At 42.2% G+C, this 22332-nt stretch overlaps 1 protein-coding gene across 1 annotated transcript in view; it reads right to left on the bottom strand.

The window, feature by feature from the left end:
• The window catches only part of SYCP3 (synaptonemal complex protein 3), an 85950-nt gene that overhangs the window by 745 nt on the left and 62873 nt on the right, over nucleotides 1–22332 (bottom strand). Inside the window, exons 5-6 of the mRNA XM_088467872.1 lie at nucleotides 20527–20626; nucleotides 9022–9120 (exon numbers count right to left, since the gene is read on the bottom strand). Coding sequence (XP_088323998.1) covers nucleotides 9022–9120; nucleotides 20527–20626 — 199 coding nt within the window. The remainder of the gene's footprint in view (nucleotides 1–9021; nucleotides 9121–20526; nucleotides 20627–22332) is intronic.

Genomic DNA, 22332 nt, shown 5'->3' with positions numbered 1-22332 from the left:
GAAGATGGCAGCAGTGATGCAGGTACTAAACTGCTAGTCTAAACAGGTTGTAAAAGTAAAATCTGCAGAGGTGTAAGAATTCATTTAGTTGAGAAACGAGACCTACCTTAATGAAAAAATACAGTCAGATCATAAAAAGACTGCAAATTATTTACTAACAAATCATGAATATGCAATAATGTAGAGCAATCTAATATGTGCTTTAATTGTCTAGCTTGCACTAAGGATGTTTGGTATTATTATGATTGTTTTTTTTAAAAATGACAATGAGGCAGTATGACTATCTACTGGATCATGCAGAGCCGGGTGATGTAATAATATTGCAATACTCCTGGGAGTATAGAGCTACTGGGGGAAAATGGCTCATTGGAAAACAAGGTGGGGGGAGTGAGAGATGGAAATAGAAAAGGAGGAAGGAGAGATGGAAAAATGGAGATAGAAGAAGAGGGGGGGGGTCTAGTAGGATCAGGTGTGTCAGGACTCGACCATAAAGGATTAGCCTGCTGGACACCCCCCTTTGCCAACTTTGTAATGATGTGTGTACTATTATCACTGTTGTGCCAATGCTTTTGTGTATATACTGTAATATATTGCATACTTAAATGTCACCAGGTTGTCAATGCTGCCATTGCAGTGTTCCTTTATTCTGCAGGAGATGCACCTGCTTGTATCCCGTGGAGTGTCCTGCTGGGTAAAATCTGGTCTAGCTAGAAAGATGGGAGCCAGGTCACAAGTGGCCACCAAGACAGTATAAGAAACTGGGGATAACCCAAGTGAATTGAGTCTCTGCGAAAGCCTTCAGTTTAGATGGGTGTTCATTATTGGATATAACCTGTTCAGCGCCAGTGTGGGGTTTTAACTCCTGTTGGTCTTGGCGCAGGGCAGTGAGGATTGAAAAGCCACTGCAGACATCACTACCCACATAATACACCAGGTTCTCCGCACTGTCTTATAACATTGTCTAGTGGAGAGTTGCACAATGTTGTTTAAAGAGGTACAGAATGCAAAACAAGAGGGCAAAACAAGGTTATATTGGGAAACTGTACAGGCTGTGAGAAATATATGACCCCTACAGACACTGAATGGTGTAATGGTGTTTATTGGTTGTCTGATGGAGTGGTACAGAGAATACACAGGCGTGATAAAAGATGGCATCTCAGATGAACTTGTTAAGAAGTGGTGCCTCTGAGTAGTGTGCCTATTTACGTTGCTAACAAAGCACCTGACCATTCTGTGGCTGCTATTGCATCAGAGAGCCTTTGATGTGCCTATTTACATTGCACATTAATTGTGCCTATTTACGTTGCTAACAAAGCACCTGACCATTCTGTGGCTGCTATTGCATCAGAGAGCCTCTGCCATTCACTATGCTCTGGGGTGGTGCCTGTTGTTGTTATTTTTAACTTTTATTCATATGGCACCACAAGGGTTCCGCAGTGCCTTACAAAGTATATAAGTAAATGAGCACACAAGAAAGCCGTTATGCAGGACAGGGACATGGTTTATATAGTTTGTTGCATTAGAGATTGTAACAAATAAGCAACAGCGTGTCATCAACCAAGTGTTTGGTGCCGCTGTGGGGAGTTTGGAGTAAATGATAGTATAAGTAAGGGAAGAAGCACATGAGGGAAAATGGCCGTGCTCTAAAGAGGAGGGGCAGACAGACAGGGGTGACACGGGGTAGACAGTGAGGAATGATCATTGAGCAGTGGGTTAGGATGAGAGCTGGAAGGCGTTGTTGAAGAAGTGTCTCATGAGAGCCCGTTTGAAGGTTAGTAGAGAGATGGAGAGTGAGAGAATTCCGGAGGTAGGGAGCAGCATGGGAGAAGTCTTGGAGACAGGAATGGGAGGAAGTAATCGGTTGGCAGGAGAGGCGGCATGCATTTGTGGAGCAAAGTGGGTGGGGAGGTGTGTGAAAGGAGAGTAGGTCAGAGATGTAAATGGAAGAGGATTTGGTGAGGGCTTTGTAAGTGAGTGTGAGTGCCTTGAATTGGATTCTTAATGGGAGGGGAGCCAGTGTAGGGCTTGTAGGAGAGGGGAGGCAGATGTAGAACATTTGGAAAGGAAGATGAGCCGAGCAGCAGCATTGAGGACAGATTGTAGTGGAGAAAGGTGGGAGTCAGGGAGGCCAGATAAGAGAAGGTTACAGTAGTGCAGTCTGGGGATGACCAGTGAGTGGAAAGTCTTAGTAGCATGCAGGTTGAGCAATGTGATTTAGGAGCTGATTGGTTGGTCGTTTATCACTCTCCACTTTATCATTTTCCAGAGCTTAATACATCTGCTCCATTGAATGTGTGGTTTGAAGAGGGAGGAGTCGAGGATAAATTCAAGACAGCGCACTTGGGGACTAGAGGAGTTGGTTGTGCAGTCAATAGATAATTAATTTGTGGGAAGTGAGGTTATGCGGGAGAGCTGGGAAGATGATCAGCTTAGTCTTAGGCATGTTAAGAAAGCGCTGGGACATCCAGGAAGAGATACCAGAGAAGACAGTTGGAAGTATGAATGAGAAGAGAGTGGGAGAGGTCAGGGGAGGAAAGGCAGATCTGAGAATCTTCAGCATAGAGATGATATTGGAGGCCAAAAGAGCTGATTAGAGGGAGAATAAGAGGGGGCCAAGAGCAGAACCAAGAGCAGGGGGCCGGGGGGGGGGGTGGTTGGGAGACCAACCCGTGTGAAGTGTGTTACTTGGTCAATGCTGATGAGGGAAAGTCCTTACCCTGAGGCTAGAGTGAAGACCGAGACAGCAGCCCCAGGGTTGCACATCATAGGGACTGTGACAGAATGTTGTTTAGAAGTATGAGTGTGTAAGTTGCAGTTCGGTAAATACCCTGGTATTGCTGTTATTGTTTTGTCTTGTGTGTTTTCATACAAAATAGGGGTGCTTCTTTTACCCACTATTTGCCAATGTAATGTACGTAACTAATGTTGAAAGTAGCCGAAGTGTCAGAGGCAAGATATAAGGTCTGATCTATAGACCAGTTGGCTGGATTTAAAAGAGTAGGGGAGGAAGATGGAGCTAGAAATGGAGGTAGGGGGGTGAAAATAGAAGAGGAGAAGAGGGGGGAAAAGGAGATAGGAAGGAGGGGATGCGAGCTAGGGTTATATATCTTTTATACACTCTGTGCCAACTTTACGTTGCTGCAGATATGTTGGCTGCACATTCATGCTGGGAATCTCTTGTACATTCCAAAGGTGATCTGCACTAAGGTGCCAAAAGTCATGGGATAGCAGCATGTAAAGGTAATGGTAGGTGGCGTCGCCATACTATGACATCTTGGAAATGTCCAGACCTGCAACAGTTGTAATCTGACATCTCGTGAGTCTGTTTGAACACCGGCTAGGCTGCTCATGGCAAGGCGACGTGAATTATCTGAGTTCGAACGAGGCATGATAGTGGGTACCCAATGGATGCGACATTCCATTTCCGAAGTTGTGCATACATTCAACATTCCTCGATTAATGGTGTCACGTGTGTACCGGGAATACCTCATGGACGACCAAGTGGCCGACCACGGGTACTAAATGATCGTGACCAGCCAGAATTGTCAGTGGTAACATACAAGCGACACTGGTTCAAATTACATCCACATTCAATGCAGGATGTACCAGATGCATATCTAGCAGGTCAGTGTAGCATTCTTTAGCTTCCATGGGATATTGGAGAAGAATGCCCCTGTTAACACTACGACACCAGACACAGCGCCTCACCTGGGCTTGTGACGGCGCTAATCGTATCCTGTAGGACTGGCAAAGTGTTGTGGTCTGATGAGTCACTGTTCCAGTTGTTTCGGGGCTGATGGTAGGGTCCAGGTGTGGTGCAGACCCCATGAGGCCATGGACCCCAGTTGTCAACAAGGCACCATGCAGACTGGTGGTGGTTCCATAAAGGTGTGGGGTGTGTTCACGTTGCATGGTTTGGGTCCTCCTGAACAAGTCATTGACCAGTAACAGCTACTTAGCATTGCTTGATGACCATTTGAAGCCCTTCATGGATTTAATATAACCACACAACGATTGAATATTACAGCAGGATAATGGACTGTGTCATCGGTCCCAAGTTGTCCAGAATTGATTCGAGCGGCAATCTGGAGAGTTCTGACGAATAATGTGGCAACCACTTTCGCCCAACATGAACCCAATTGAACATTTATGGGACGTGGTGGAGAGGGCAATTCTCACCCAAGATCCTTCACCTACAAATATCAGGGAGCTGCGGGAAGCCATTCAAAAGGCATGGGTCACCATCTCTCCAGAGGTCTTCCATTCTCTAGTGGAATCGATGCCACGTTGGGTTGCTGCACTTCGCCGGGCTAGGGGGGGGGGTTCTACACTATACTAAGCATCTATCCCATGACTTCTGGCATTTCAATGTGTGTATATAATATGTGTATGTATGTATGTATATGTGTATATATATATATATATATATATATATATATAAATAAAACGGTTTCCCCTCACGCCCATTAGACTGTGCCTCATATCAGTCATACTGTCCAACACATGGCAGGGCTGGCGGAAACATGGTCCAACATTGAGGTTCGTAGTGTGATCAGCTTTCTGCGTCTAAAGGGCACATCACCAGCTGAAATTCATCGCCAAATTGTCGAGGTGATGGTGATAACGTCATGTCACGGAAACAGGTTTAGTTCACTGGCTTTGATAAAAACAGGACAGACATCAAGATGAGCAGTGTTCCGGCCGGCCAAGCATGTCCAGATGACATTTAGTGCTGCATTGATGGTATGATTCTTGGAGGACAGACGCATTTGAGTTAGTGATATTGCTGATGAACTGAACATCTCAGTGGGTACTGTGCACAACATCGTTCATGAGTAACTTGGGTACAGGAAAAAGTTCACGCTGGGTACCGAAGCAACTCACAAAAGTTCACAAAACCAATAGGATGGGATTGTCTCTCGTGCACTTGATGTGGTACCAGGAGGAGGGAGTGCAGTTCCTGCAGCATATTGTTACAGGTGATAAAACGTGGGTGCATCATGCGACACCGAAGGCTAAGCAAGCATCCATGACATGGAAACACGCACTGTCCCCACCTTCAAAGAAATTCAAAACAACTCCACCAACAAAGGATGTCATGGCGACCGTGTTTTGGGACAACAAGGGTGTGCTGCTTGTTGATTTTCTCGCTTTTATAAAACATTGAGCCGATTGTGGAGGGTAATTCTTCAAAAAACGACCTGGATGAGAACAGGTGTCATATTGCTGCATGATAGTGCCAGGCCACGCTCAGCCAATCGCACGTGTGAGTTGTTACAGTGCTATCATTGGAAGGTACTGGACCATCCTCCCTACAGCCCTGACTTGGCACCAAGTGATTTCCATTACTTTGGATCCTTGAAGAGGCACCTGGGTGGAAGGTGATTCGCAACAGACGGTGAAGCCTCATATCCTGGCTTCAGGCGCTTGTCACTGATTTCTTCTATGCTGGGTTAGATGCCTTGGTATACAGTTGGAACAAATGCTTAGATAAGTATGAGGACCATGTGGAAAAGTAATCTGTACCAAGGCCATACTATTGATTATACGAATATGTATGAGTTGAATAAATTTATGCAACAAAAGGTCTTATTTATTGAACCACCCTTGTGTGTGTGTGTGCGTATTAATATATAGTGTGTGAGACCGCATGTTTACAGTTTGCTAGTAAATTAATCCAGATTGTGGATGCAATCTTAAAAATAAATGTTCAGATAAAATATTAAAGCAGACCCCAAGACTAGTCTTAAAGTCATCAATACCATATAAAATCTGTAAGGTTACATAGAAATAAGTGTTTCCTCTTTTTCGAATAGTCTGCACTAATAAATGTACTGATTTAACCTTTGATTTACGAATTTTAGCATTAAATCTGGTGTTAACTGTAGCCACTCAGTTTAAATATATGTTTGACCATTTTAACTGCAGTGATTTAAAGGTGGACCTTTTACCCATAACTGTATACCTGGAACTAATACCTCAGGAATATCAGACTCTTGCTTTGTGATGTCCCTGGATCTAGCAAATTCGTAGACTGCATACTGGTACTCTCAACAAAATTGAAACCTCTGTTTTTAAAGGCTGTTAATGTTTATTATCAACTTACTTAAAAACTATGAACACTTATTTTTTTAAATCTCTACCTAGCTGGTTTATTTTGTTAGATACTCTGTCTTCCATGTTGAAAGCCTATATGCACTCAGTGGCGGTTCTAGGGGTGGGCTAACAGGGCAGTCGCCCAGGGCGCCGGCCCCTAGAGGGCGCCACTGAGTCACCAGAAGGTAAAAAAAAATAAAAAAAATCCCATAATAAAAAAAAAATTAAAAAAAAGCGCTGGTCCCCCCGGGCACCCGGCTCCCTCCCTGCAAAGGCAGCCGAAACTCACTCCAGAGCTCCGGCTCCCGCATAGAGTACTATGGGAGGGACGTCATGAAATCATGACGTCTCTCCCATAGATCCGTGGAGCTGGAGCTCACTCCAGAGCTCTGGCTCCAGCATGACGTCTCTCCCGTAGATCCGTGGTGGAGCCGTGGTCGGACCGGACGGCAGCGGATGCAGGAGTGGGGCCTAAGGTAAGTATTGTGTTTGTATTTTTTTTTTTCAGAAGGGAGGCATGGGGGCATTACTACTAGGGGCATGTCTATAAGGGGGCATTACTACTTGGGGCATGTCTATAAGGGGGCATTACTACTGGGGACATGTCTATAGGGGGGCATTACTACTGGGGGCATGTCTATAAGGGGCATTACTAATGGGGGCATGTCTATAAGGGGCATTACTACTGGGGGTATGTCTATAAGGGGCATTACTACTGGGGACATGTCTATAAGGGGCATTACTACAGGGGGCATTACTACTGGGGGGCATGTCTATAAGGGGCATTACTACTGGGGGCATGTCTATAGGGGGCATTACTACTGGGAGCATGTCTATAATGGGGCATGACTACTGGAGGCATGTCTATGAGGGGCATTACTACTGGGAGCATGTCTATAAGGGGGCATTTCTACTGGGGGCATGTCTATAAGGGGGCATTACTACTGGGGGCATGTCTATAAGGGGACATTACTACTGAGGCATGTCTATAAGGGGGCATTCCAACTTTGGGCACTACTATAGGGGGCATTCCAACTTTGGGCACTACTATAGGGGGTATTCCTACTGTGGGCACTACTATGGGGGGCACTACTTCTGTGGCCTTGTATTAGGGGCACTTCTACTCAGTACTGTGGGCATTGTGTAAAAGGGGCACCACTGTGTGTCATAACATGAATAAGGGACTAATGTGTGGCGTAATTTGAATTGGGGATACTGTATTATAAAGGGAATTACTGCATGTGGCATAATGTGTTCTACAGGGCATTACTGCATGTGGCATAATGTGTTCTACAGGGCATTACTGCATGTGGCATAATGTGTTATAAAGGTCATTACTGTGTGTGGCATAATGTGCTATACAGGGAATTACTGCATGTGGCATAATGTGTTATACATAATGTGTTATACAGGGCATTACTGCGTGTGGCATAATGTGTTTATAAAGGGCATTACTGCATGTGGCATAATGTTTTATACAGGCCATTACTGCGTGTGGCATAATGTGTTATACAGGGCATTACTGTGTGTGGCATAATTTGTTTATAAAGGGCATTACTGCATGTGCCATAATGTATTTATAAAGGGCATTACTGTGTAAGGCGCATTGCTGCACATGGCAATTATTCGCCACGAGGGGAGAGCTTGGGGGAAGCCCAGCACCTTCATAAGTGCTGGGCACGCCCCACAGTGATGAATTGTGGGTGTTCCGCAAGGACACGCCCCCTTTCCGGAAGCGCGTGTGCTTTCAGCGCGTGCAGAGGAACGTCATCTACAAATTTTTTTATTTTTTTTATGGGGGCAACTGTGAACTTTCGCCCTGAGCTCCACAATGTCTAGAACCGGCCCTGTATGCACTCATACAAGCTATGGTCACAACATCGAGGCCCAACGTTATCGCAGTCTGCAGCTTTCAGTTTGAAAGGTCTTTTTATTTGGCTAGGGAATTCAATATGTAGATGCCGTACTAGTGAAGGGTGCTAGGCTGAGTGTGGATAACACAGGAGCTTCTAGTGTGCAGCAGAAGAATTTCAGAATTGGGCATTATATTAGAATGTCTAAAGAATTTAGGTAGGGATTTTAAAAATGAATCACTCTGTTACAGTAGACACTTTTACTTTAAATATACTTAAGTCCATTCCAAAACACACAGGTTTCTTTTTACCATTTCAAACTTAAGATTTGAGAAATTCCACTTTGGTGCCTCAATGTAAATTATAGTAACTAAAATGATAACATATACTATTTTTCTGATGAATTTGGGGGATGTCATAGCTGCAGCTTTTAAGAAAAAAAAAAAGATTTTGCAATTTGTTTCAGCCTAACTTTATCCTGGGATCAGTGAAAATTATGGTAATCCATGTGAATAAATTTGTAATGTGTATCTTTAGTGTTTTATATCTTCACGTACACTGCGGTACTTAACTAGCCCCCCAACCACTAATGATTAAATCAATCCCTCCCTCCCCTAGACCATCCCAATGAACCTAGAATGGTTTCTAGACCCCAGAATGTTTGGAAATCTTTCTCCATTCCATCTTGTACCTTCACGCATACAGCGACAATTTGAACGATAAGTGGTCAGATCTTTAATTCTATGTCTCAGCACTGGCTTGGAAACTTATTAAGCAGCCTTTTCAGCATTGCTTCACAGAACCACTGGCATAACTGACACAGGTTTTAGGAAATTACTTTAAATGTAAAATATTAAAGTTAATTACACGTTCTTCCCCCTTTTAAAGGATTAGTTTTTAAACAATAAAATATACTAATACTCAAGGCTATCAAATAAAGCCTTGTGTATCAAATTAATGAGATTACATATATGTAACGACTGTTGACTCTGCGTTCAAATATACATATTGATTCTTTACAGGTGTTATTGTGTATGAATGTCTCCTTAATAAACAATAATAATGTAAATACCTTCAAGAACTGGTCATATAGTTGCTTGATTGATTTCAGTCTTTGATTCTGAACTATTCTGGCCTGTTGAAAAAGCTTCTGCTGCTGACGGAAGATGTTCTAGTTTGTGAGACAAAGAGAAATAAAGATTTTAAGTTGCTGTAATTTGTAAATGAGTTTTAACATTAGTAGCTCCAGTTAACTAGTGGTAAAAAAGCACTTGTGTCACACATACTAATGATCCTGCTCAACAATGACACTGAGCTTCGGGATTTGTGTCTTATTTAGCCAAAACATTTGGTTTACGTTTCAAGCAGGTAGATCTTTTCTGGATTTATTGGCTACACATAAGCCATCAGCAGTCAGCCTCTGATCAAGTGTACCACATACATCATTTAATCTTCGTGTAAGGGGGCCTAGTTGTAATCTATTTTGTGTGTATAATTGGGGGCTATTTGCTAAATTAAAAAGCACTCAACAGGTTCATGCCCAGAGGCCAATCTAATGAGCCACGTCCTGAAATGCTAGGCATAGTGTTTGCAAAGACAAAAACGCACATGTAATTTGCTAAAGTCCAATAAAAAAAAAAAAAAAAAACATTTTTATTGTAGGTAGTGACCTTATTTTTTCTAAAGTTACATTCTTTCTAATGTGAAATACAATGGATTTAATATAGAGACATTTAGAGAGATACCAGCTCTATTCAGTTTCTGGACCCCCAGATCACGGGATGCAGTCAGGAAGTCGAGCTTCCCGACTGTCTAACCCCGGCAGGGTTCTAATGACAGGCGTCGAAATCATGACGCCTGTCATTACACCTACGCCAGGAGCCCGGCATACCAAACGAAGGTAAGGTGGGCGCGGGGGGAGGGTTAGGTTAGGGGCTCCCGGGAGGGGACTTGGGGTTAGGCAACCCCGTGGGGAGGTTAGGGTTAGGTACCCCCCCGGGAGACTTAGGTTTAGGCTGCGGGAACTGGGGGGGTTAGGGGTAGGCACCCCTAAGGGAGGGTTAGGGGGGGGTAGGGTTAGTTATACTTACCGAAATCCCCTGTTGAGATCTTCACTACTGCCGGTCTTCCTGCATCGGGATTCCCAGAGCACAACTGTAATTGCTGTTACCAGTGTCCTTGACCATGTGTCAAAACAGCCTACTTCATTACCCCAGTCAGGTGGTAGCAAATGAGCCTCCACTGCCCTTGACAACTTGGATTAATTATTCTTTCCCATTCTCTCAATTCCTACCCTAGCTAACCACAATCATCTGCATCTCTAATATCACTTCATAATACACCAACTCAATTTTTCTGGACAGGTATATATGCATCTTATCTTCAAGATAAAACAGCCACTCAGGAGATTTTTCTCTCTCTCTACTTCTCTTCTGGGGGGGGGGGGGGGGGGGGGCTGCTCTCCCTCAGTCACAGTCTCAGATCATAAACAGGTGAAGGAATAGACATCCTACTTTCCTTTTCTAGCCATATACTCAAAAACCTTTTTCTCTGTGTTTGAAGTACACATAATAAATATATTCTCCACATTCTAAACAACACAGGAGAAGTCAACCTTGAGTCAAGATTTCTTTCCACTTAAATTCTTCCTTTCATAATACAACACTGCCCTTTCACCTGCCAAGCTGAAATACTTTGCTTTTCTACTTGCCCAAGTTTCTAACCTTTTGGCACCTTCAACTTGCTTCTCTGCTCTCATCCCTCTTTGTCCCTCACACCCAATTATTGTGTCGCATACGTCAAACAAAATCTACACCAATCCAAAAGATATTTCCTCATTCCTCTGCACACCCCACCTAACCTTTGTCATACATTAACCAACCCTCCATTGCTTCTTCCTAATAATCAAGGTTGAAGTCTCTGGAATCCTCTTATCGCCTCAATCTATAAACTGCTACGACAACCTTAATGTCTCAATATTTCAGCCCCTCTTTTACACTATATTCAAACCTATAAGTTCACTTCTTCAACTTCTCTCTCTTACGTGGCTCAATTCAGTCATCCTTTAAGCACACGATTATAAGAAACCATTTGTCTCTACCCTATTTCTCTCATCCCTTTTGCGTTCAAACTACTTGAGCAAAACATTTTTTTCTTACAATGTCCTTTCAGCCATTGTCTGTCTTCCCTCTGCTCTCTGCAATTGGATTTCTGCTCCAACCTTTTTTCTGAGACTATTCTCATAAAAGTAATCATTGATCTACTTAGAGCAAGTACCAAGGGTCCCTTCTTTATAAGATCACCCTATTATACTGCACACTATTCACTGTATTGGCCTATGTGACTGCTATTTGGTGCCTCTATCTCTGACATATCCTCCACTCCAACTGTTCGGGTCTCCACCCTCTGCTTTTCTCAGTATACAGCCTTTCTGTATGCATATTCAGCCTCCATTTCCCCTCAATGCTGATGATACCCAAACCTTCTTTTCTGACCTCTCCCTTTCTGTACTATCTGGTGTAGGTAACTGTATCTTTGAATTATCTATGTGGATGTTAATACAAAAGCTCTTCCTTATCACCTCACCTTACCTTTCTCTCACCATCAATGCCACCATAAATTCCTCAGACTCCCAAGCTTGCTGCCTTGGTGTCACACATGACTCTACCCTCTGATTTATGGTTCACATCCGGTATCTCTCCTAGTCCTGTCACCTCCAACTTTGAAATATTTCCAAAATATATCCTTTTCTTACCAAAAATGCAGCCAAACCTGTTACCCATTCTCGTATCATCTAACACCTTGGGTACTGCAACCTTCTCCTATCTGGGATTCCCCTCACCCATCTATGCCTGCTTCATTTCATTCTAAATTCTGTAATACCTCGCTCCCACTTTTTACACAATGTTAATCCAGGTCTATGTTAGAGCTTACCCTATTACCAGCTACACTACTCCCCCCTTGTAAACCACACAACTCTTTTTTTGTTGCAGCAGTGCCCTTTTCCTATTAGATTCTCATGGAAATGGTTTGACAAAATAAATGCAGACCTGAAAATAAAGGGTAGTCAACCTTGTGTAACTCTGTTTTATGCTACCCAGTTTCTCCACTGTTGGCACTGTGGACAACTTTAACCACTTACAAATCACTGATAATAATAATAAATGTCTATTGCATAATGATCCAGTAATTTTAATTTCTGAAAACTGGTACATGGTACTGTACACTAATAGGTTAATCTCCCTTCACAATGCAAAGGAAAGGCCTCTCCTAGCGCTCTTATGCTGGGTACAAGCTAGACGATATGTAGGTCCGATCTGCCAGATCTGACGACATCGGGCACATCGCCTCTAGTGTGTAGCCACTGTGTCTCTAAGTATGCGTGCTCCCGCTGCCCGTCAGTGAATCCTCCGTAGGCCTTACATGCAGGCCGATGGGGGATGTCGTTAGCCGTCAGTGCCCACATTGGCAAGTGTGTATGCACTTGCAGATGTTGGACTGGGTACACATATTCTAGTGTGTTACCAGCCTTAGCAATAACTTTCCTACCTTACTTTGCCTGGTCCAAACTTAAGCCATTACAGAAGATTCAATTTGTGACCCAATACCTTGACCTAGTAAGATACTTCCTTCAAAGCACACAAGAAACCAGTGATGAGCAAAGAAAACAAAATTAAACTGCATCAACTATGAGGAAAACTTGTGTCTCTAATATATAGACACAGAACTGCAAATAAATTGTGCTGTTTAGAACAGTCAATTTAACAAATACAGTATAATAAACAAAATTAGAGGGGCTAGCTCAAAGATTAATAAAAATGTATCCTAAAACATTAAAAACTCATTTACAGATTAATAAGATGTTAAATGTTATTACATATGATGTTTAAGATCTGTAAATGAGGTTTTAATGTTTTTAGAATATATTGTATTTAAACAATTTTAACTAGCGGTCAGTGATTGTTTCTTATACAAATGATATAGTAAATTGAGTGTTCTCTCCAAAATAAACTTCTTTGTAATCATAATGTAACAAATTTTGTTTTCCAATTACAGTTTACAATTATATCATAGGGGACACCTAAAGATAAGTAGTCCCAGAAAGAAAAATAAGTTGCTTATACATATATCTAAACAATCAACCTGCAAAAGAGCATGCATAGGTAATATATTGTAACACATCACTGAAAGCTATGTAGTTGAAAAGATGACCAAATTGCTTCTCAGAAGAACTTTTCTTGTTATATAATACATGTCTCCACACCCCCCTCCTTGGCTGTAAACCTCACCCTCCCATACTTATCCCAGTGGCCGATCCTCCTATTTTTAAGGCTGTTGAGTCTCCCTCGCAGTGGGAGCCATTGGGGCTTGCGCCCAGGCTTTCACTACGCGCACAGTGAGACAGAACAGACCTGCAATTCTTATATAGATACTCACACTTTCAAGAAGAGGCTTTAGATGTGTACCCAGCCCGATGAGACCTGGCTCCGATGCCAGGCTGGGTCCGACGGGGGGAGGGACGTGCCATGCTGCACGAAATGCCCTGTTGGCCCTGTGGTAGAGTTCGCGGGGGAGGTCGCTAACCACCCACGGAAGCGTGCATATCATGGGTACACTCTAGACAATGTACCAGATATGTCGCTCCGATCCGCGGGATTGGACATATCGTCTAGTGCACAGGTTCACAAATTTGGTCATCAGGACGCCAAATAGTGCATGTTTTCCAGGTCTCCTCACAGAATCAAAAGTGAAATAATTATCTCCACCTGTGAATCTATTAAAATGTCTCAGTGAGTAATGAGTACACCTGTGCACCTGCTGGGTAACCTGGAACAGGTGAACTGTGTGGGGTCCTGAGGACCAAGTTTGAGAACCACTGGTCTAGTGCGTACCCAGCTTAACACTGTAATTTGGTTAAACATTCTGCTTTAATTGTTAGGGTGGCAGACAACTTTCAAATAAACAAAATTTATTTTGTGTGATCCCTAGCACTAATGTAACACTGTCCTATGATTACCAGTTTGGCTAGCTTGTTCAATGTCGATTCCTCTGCCAACAGAAACCAGCACCTAATCTCCAACCCAGCTCCTTCCCAATTGGTTGGCACTAAACCCATGTCTTCCTTTGCTTGAAGTTCCCTGCATCCATATATAAAGTATGTACTCTGCTTGGCTTGGGTTCTGGACTATAGATAGACAGTAATTAGATAGACAACAGATGTTAGACAGTCAATAGTTAGACAGGGACAAAAGATCGACAGAGTCAAAAGTTTGACACAAAAATGGTCGACTTTTTGTTTTTTAGTTTAGGGTTAGGCACCAGGAGGGGGGGTTGGGTGAAGATTAGGGCTAAAAAAATAGTCGACCATTTTCATGTTGACCTTTTGTACCTGTCGACCTATTTACATGTCTAACTTTAGTGTGTCAGACTTTTGTCCCCGTCTAACTATTGACTGTCTAACATCTGGTGTTTATCTAATTACTGTCTATATCTTATACCACACCCGGCTTGTCTGGCTACAGCTGTACGGGGGGGAGAGAGATTATAATTATAATGACTGGCACTCCACTAGAGTCAAAATCGAAAACTTGCCTTGGTGCCCTCCCGGGGATGATGTACACCGTTGTGGTATGCAGTTTGAAGGGCGGCACTCACAGGACTTCCAAACATTAATGTAATAAAGGAACAATTAGATCTTCATCTAGCCATATGAAGGTCTAATTATTCCTTTATTACATTAATGTTTGGAAGTCCTGTGAGTGCCGCCCTTCAAACTGCATATATATATATATATATATTGTAAGCAGTGGCTTATAAACACCAATATAAAGTTACTTAACCTACAGTTAGGCCACCACAAGTAGCTAGTACATTTTGTATGTTCCATTGGGTACCGATGTCTGGAAAGTATGTAGGAAAGATTTAGCATCATTTTAACAAAGGAAAGTATTGGCCACAGGATACCACCAGTCAGGCAGATTGTCTGTATTCATTCATTGTTTTTATTTTTGGTACATATATTTTTACCTCATGGTGACTTATGTTTTTAATAAAAAAAGGGGGCACTTTATAGTGCAAGTAAACTTCTTTTTATTTATTTTCTTCCTTTCTTGGGGGAAAGAATTGTCAAATGCAAAAGCAAGTTGCGAATCTTGAAGGACCATGGTGCATCTGCAGCCTGGATAATAGTCACCAACACTGTACTTTGTGTGCACATATTAATACATGTGATTTTATGCATTCTCACACCTGGTATACTAATACACGGGCAGCTGAGGGAAGTGCACCGCTGCTTTTACCACACATTTATAAATGTTAAACTGTTTTCAGTTTTTGACAATTATAACAGTCTACTGCAGAGGTTCCCAATCACGGTCCTCAAGGCTCCCCAACAGTTCAGGTTTTAGAGATATCCATGGTTGAGCACAGGTGATTTAATTAGTACCTCAGTCAATTTGATTTAACCACCTGTGCTCAACCATGGATATCTCTAAATACATGAACTGTTGGGGAGCCTTGAGGACCGCGTTTGGGAACCTCTGGTCTACTAGATTGCAATAATGGCACTTAATGTGCACAGTGGGGCTAATTCTGCGTCGGACACATCTGTGGAAGCATTTCCATCTGGCCGCGGCTGCCTGCTTACTACGTTATGCTAATCCAACTGTAAATGTAGTCAATTTCATGTGGAAGCCAGTCCCACCCACTGTTCTTATGTCCACAGCCTTCATCATTAGTATTTATACATACATCATCCCCATGCTGGGTGCAAAAAGTTGTCTGGAACAGATGTCCCATCACTGCCTGCATGTTGTGAATAAGCACTGAAGTCTGTCAGCACGCCCACAACGCTCCCATGAGACTGTCAGTTCTGTTTGTTTACATGGCCACCTCCCAGGTACCGCACAGATATGCCGGTTTCACGGATAGTGTGGATTATCAAAGGACAGATAAATCCATATGAACTATCAAACTCAGGTTTCTACTGGACAAGGGGACAGACTGGCGCTAGGGACAACGGTAAGTATGTAGTGTGAGTGAATGCATGTATAATATTAAAACCTTTGGTGTCTGTCCTGTCATTTTTTTTATATATTTCTTTTGCAGGTGAAGTAGAGGTACCAGCGGGCCGTTAATGCCCCGCATGCTGGTATTTGTGGTTCTCCAAGTACCAGCATGCAGGAGAGGCTTGCTGAGACCTTTAGTTCTCCTGTAAAAGACTATTATTTTTTCTATTTTTCACATAACCCAGGGGTGCCCGGGATAGCCCTGGCTATCAGCCCAGGTCTGGAGTGCCCTGGAAAGTGGGAACCCCTTTATTGGGGGGTCCCCAGCTCCCCCAGGCCTGGGCTGACTAGCGTGGGGTTATAATGCTTTGGCCAGGGACCCCGTGCAGCTGGTCCCACAGCTGTGGTATTACACCCCTGCTAAAAATACACAAGGCATTAGAATTGGGGTCTGGATAAACACATACAAAAAAATTAATTCAGCAGGGACATACTAGATTTAGTACAGTTATTCTTAAGGCCCAAGAAAGATCCACATTTTAAGACCAAGCTAAGCAGTGAGTCCATTTAGCCTTAGGCAACTGAAAGGAAGAGAAATACTGCTGCCATATCACACCACCTTATCCTTTCAGGATCAGCAAAATATGAATATCAGGACAGTCATGTATATGCAGGGGCTCAAAGGCCAGTGCAAACTATGCCAGGGACAGAGAGCAACCCTGATGTAGGAATGGAAACATTTGGCTACATATCCATTAATGGAGACCCTAACCCTACTGCAGAGGTTCCCAAACGTGGTCCTCAAGGCTCCCCAACAGTTCAGGGTTTAGAGATATCCATGGTTGAACACAGGTGGTTAAATCAATTTGACTAAGGTAATAATTTAGACACCTGTGCTCAAACATGGATATCTCTAAAACCTGAACTGTTGGGGAGCCTTGAGGACCGCGTTTGGGAACCTCTGCCCTACTGTTTTATCAATCCACTGATTTATACTGGAATTGAATCCCTGGATTTGAACCAGAGTTATATACTTCTCATATACTTTATCCTGATAGAATTTCCATTCAGATTTTTATGGGTAGGGCTTTACACTGAAGCTGGCCACACACATGGCGACCTGCACAAGATCAGCCGATGTGTACGATTTCCCTTGAAACTCTCCCTGGCAGCTCTGCACACGATCTCCACACAGTTTGGTGTCCAATCTTCATACGATCTCTCCTCCATCCAGACTTTCACAGTGCATCGCCTCCTAGATTGTCAGATCTGACCTACTGCACGGCAGATCTGACAATGCGATGTGCGACCAGCGGGGACTCACGATTTACTCAGGATTTGGCCATATTTTACACAATCTGTTGTTTCAATGTGTCGGAATCGGCCAGATCGGGTAAAATATTGCTATGTGAGTGGCCAGCATTAGGTGCATATGTATCAAATCTTGATGTGAGATAAAATTGTGAACTATATATCACCAGCCAATCAGCTCCAAACTATCATTTCTTAAACACAGCCTGCAAAATGTAAGTTAGAAGCTGATTGGTTGGTGATATATCTCTCACAATTTTATCCTGCATCAAGCTTGGATACATATGCCCCTTAATGTGAGTGTCGATTTAAAAGCTGCCGCTTTCTAAATATATCCCTATGTGTCACCTCCTGACTGAAGTACAGACCACTGAGAGATTGTGCATTTATTACTTATACCTTACATATATATGGGCAGGATCTTCTTCTAGCCAGTGGTCCTCATTACGGCATCCTATCTTGTCAGTAAAGACGCCGAGACCAAAAAGGTTTCTAAATTAACACAGAATCTGCATGAGACAAATGCTTAGTTGAAGAGCTCTCAAGTGGCTAAAGCAGATGTTCCCAAACGCGTTCCTTAAGGCAAGTCAAACGCTCAGGTTTTAGAGATATCCATGGTTGAGCACAGGTGGTTAAATCAAATTAACTAAGGTACTTATTAATTCACCTGTGGTCAAGCATGGATATCCTTAAAACCTGGACTTTTAGGGTGCCTTGAGGACTGATTTTGGGAGCCTCTGGGCTAATGTCAACTAAAATTTGAAGCAGCTTTGGTAAGTCCTCCCTGAACTCAAAAACACTATAGTGCAAAATAATAAACAGCATTTAAGCTAGAGCACAGGTTCTCAAACTCTGTCCTCAGGACCCCAAACACTGCAAGTTTTCCAAGTCTCCTCACAGAATCACAAGTGAAATAATTAGCTGCACCTATGCATCTTTTAAAATGTGTCAGTAAGTAATGAATACACCTGTGCACCTGCTGGGTGACCTGGAAAACAGGAACTGTGTGGGGCCCTGAGGACCAAGGGCCTGATTCAGAGCCGGACGCTATTTGCGGTCGTTCGTCCAGAAAATAGGGGTGGCTATTCAAATGAACCGTTCGCTCTTTGCGGTCTGTTCACGCCTCTATGTCTGAACGAGCGAACAAAACTTGCGGTCGTTTTTTGAAAAAATACGCCCCCTGGCCGCTCGCATCCTACGTCATGTCCGCTATTTATTAGATTAATCGAGTACATCGACCAGCCTATGAACTGCTCGCTATTCTTGTGGTTGGTTTTTGCTACCACAATCTTGCGAGCAGTTCTGACTATAAAATAACCCAGTGACGTGGTCAATGACGCTGCTGTATTAATTATGCACACCCTTAAAACGCCCGTTTTGACCTTTAAGCACGCCTGCGTTCGGATCTCCACTCCCCGTTTTCAAGCACCTTCCCCTGTTACCACCCACCCCGTATATTATTAAACTTAGTGAAACATAATTAAGTGAGAAAGACACATATATATATATATACAATTCTATACCCACGTAAATAAGTAGTGGTGGACCGTACAGTATTGAACTTTGATTTTTAAAACGCATTTTCATTCTTTATTCACATTTATTCTATTTTTAATATTTCACTAACTGTATCGTGTATTTTAATTACAATAGTAAAGGTTATATTTTATTTATTCGAGTGCACCAGCAAAAGACAGTCCTCTCTTTACATTGTAAGCCTTAATTGTTGTCCATGGTAGCACTCCCTATTGTTCATAAACATATGGTTGCAAAAAACAATATAGGAGTGTTTTTTCTTCTTAAAACAAAACAACTTTACCATAATATAACACGATCAGACTTGTGAGGATGTATATATAGGAAGTGGGCCTCAGACTGCACACCTTGAACATATATATATAACTGGAGGTGTACCTGTGGAGATGTATGTCTGTTCCTATTACTGACTGTCCAGCCAAGCAGTATATTGTGTTTGAATTATCATGTTATACTATCACTGTGCAGTCACATATCACGGCATGAACCAAGCACAAAAAGGTGCTTAAAAAACACAGCCTCTTAAAAGTCTTCCATATTTCTAGTAAAACTTAGAAAGTTTGGTTGCTATGGTATAAAGTACATTTCTCCTGCTCCTGATTTTCATAAATGTCACCACTGCTTCACAAGAATGGTAGTGATTGAAATAATTTCTGGAAAGACCACTTAGGCTGATTCTGGTTTCACCAAGTTTGGGTCTGACGCAAGCCCAGCGCCCGGATCCAGACCGCCAGGATACCGAAGGTAAGTATTGTGGGGCTGTGGGGGGGGGGGGGGGTGGTTAGGCACTAGGGGGGGAGGGTTAGAGTTAGGCAGCCAAGAGGGAGGGTTAAGGTAGGGAGAGGGTTAGCACACTGACCAACAAGTGTCGGTATGTTAGCCCTTTCTGGATGCCAGCGTCGAGATTCTAACAGCTGGGATCCCAGGCGACGGCATCTCATACCGATTCCATTTAACTTACTGGTAGAATAGACATTACTTCTTATATAAATGGAGTATGATGGGGCTATGGACTTCTGCTGTGAAGGGAAAGGGAGTAAGAAAGCTGCCTGTGGGAGTAAAAAAATATAAACTGAAAAAATATAAAGGCCAGTGCACTGATTAGCTTATTGTTGCTGTTGAGCACTTTGTGGAATTAGATTATAACCGAAGGATAACAGATGCACTAATTTGTACTTGAATTGTTATTATTTTACAATGAATCTCTCTTTCTCCTGCATTATTTTACCATCAAGGAACTGTTCTTATTTTATATTCAACCGCAACAAAGGGATCAGTTCCTACCACATTGCTCACTGGACCCAGTCCAGAGTACAAGAACTATCCCCACTAGACACCCACAACTCAAAAGGGTGGACCCATGATATCTACTTAAAGAATAACTAAACGCATCTCTAACAACCAGGGTTCCAGAGGAACAATAAGCTAAGCATCACATTTTACTAGTCTTATTAGGTGGCTGACCACGTTTGTAGCACACACAGCACTTAATGTTAGCTAAGGTTTAACCCACTGCTCCAGAATAATTCATTGTTATTATTATTCTTTATATAGCTGCTACATATTAGGCAATGCTATACAGAGAGTATAATTCACATCAAACCTATGGCACCAGCACTGTCAGGCAGCAATGATAACTGCTGTGCCACTGTAATTTTATCACTGTACAGTATACAGTCTGTTAGAAGACCATGTATGACATTTTTAACATCTAATATACTAACAGTTATCTTCTCCTCTTGCTCTTCCGATTTTTGTATATCAACTTCCCATTGCTGAAATAATGTCAGGAACTGCTGAGAATATTCATTGCTCATCTTTTGCCTGTAATCACATGTCAATGCAGAGTACAAATTAATATGACAGCATATCTGCACTACAGATTAATGTTTAGACTATTTTATAATATATATTGTATACTGTTCTATAAAAAAAAAAAAATATATATATATATATATATATATATATATATATATATATATATATATATATATAGACTGTGTAATCTTCAAAAACCAAATCTATATATACATCAAATATCATACCCCATTATGTAATTTTTGGGACTGGAGTTGATGGTGGGTTGTCCTAATTAGCACAAGTACTTATATATGGGGTTGTGTATATGTCATTATTGCACGCCTACATTGGAGGTGGTCTAGAGGGACCAAATAAATATATATATATATATATATATCTATATATAGATATATAGATATATATATTTGTACATTTAACAAAAGCCTGATAGGTGCTCTTTGCTGAAAATATTATGGTCACTGGCTATTTTCATATACTGAGGAATACAGCAATTCATCTGCAGAGGAAAATTCTTTCCTATCATTCCTTAAACTGGCCCAAAAGGGTGTGAGTGACAGGGTTGTACACTTACTCTACAGAAACGTACTGGGCCTCACATACAATGAGCAAAATGGTTCTAACAAAGTGTCAAATCTGTCTTTGTTACATCACATGTCTTGATTTACATTTCAGTGCTTAGTTTTGCAAAGCAAGATGAAATGAAGTTTGCAAAGATTGTTGCAAAAGAGGATTTTTGTACTTACTGTACAGTAAATCTTTTTTTCTAGTAGTCCTTTGGGGGACAGTGTAACTAAAGGGGCCTATCCATCAGGCACAAAGAAAGTGGAAGGAGCGCTTGTTTGTGAAGAAACAACAAAAATTGTAGTAAAATGAACAATGGTTTAATAAATACAAATTTCTACTGAGATAATAAAATGAGCAATGGCTCTGTGCATGAATACCAGAACGTCCTTTCCTGTGCACTATGAAAACCAGTTAGTAGATGGGTAAAATGTCCATTTCGTGCAGAATTAATGATCCAAATGGATCAAAACAAGTCCTGTTACTTTCAATGAAAGCAAACAAAGGCCCTCATTCAGAGCCGTACGCTCTGAGCAGAGCACACGCTCTGAATGAGGGCCGCCCTCCATAAAAATGGAGCGTCCTCCTGGACGCTCGTATAGCTGTGGGTCACCACCCACAGCCTATACGAGCGTGCATTTTGATGGCCGCGATGGTCGTGACACAGCCGCTCGCGAGTGGGTCTGAATCAGGGCCAAAGTGTCCTCTTAATAGAGAAATGGTTAATTTAAGTTGCAACAGTAGCAGCAATGGTGGAAAAGCTACTGCAGGGAGCCGTTAGATGTTAATGGAAACAATGTCTATCCAGTACACGCTGACCCCAATAGTAACTGGGGAATGAGAACCTCTACCGCTTTGATCCCTGACACTAATAGTTTCCAATAAAGCCACAGTGAATGTCATTGGTCTTATGCAGAAAGACCTCCTATTCAAGAACGAAATGGACATTTTTTACCCATCTACTAACTACTGGTTTTCATAGTGCACAGGAAAGGACGTTCTGGTATTCATGCACAGAGCCATTGCTCATTTATTATCTCAGTGTAAATTTGTATTTATTAAACCATTGTTCATTTTACTACAATTTTTGTTGTTTCTTCACTAACAAGCTCTCCTTCCACTTTCTTTGTTCCTATTCTTACCCAGCA

The sequence above is a fragment of the Taudactylus pleione genome, unplaced genomic scaffold (assembly GCF_031769625.1).
Source record: "Taudactylus pleione unplaced genomic scaffold, aTauple2 ptg000077l, whole genome shotgun sequence".
Lineage (NCBI taxonomy): Eukaryota > Metazoa > Chordata > Amphibia > Anura > Myobatrachidae > Taudactylus > Taudactylus pleione.
The sequence above is the reverse complement of the archived record's forward strand: the minus strand, read 5'-3'. Positions and strand labels throughout refer to the sequence as shown.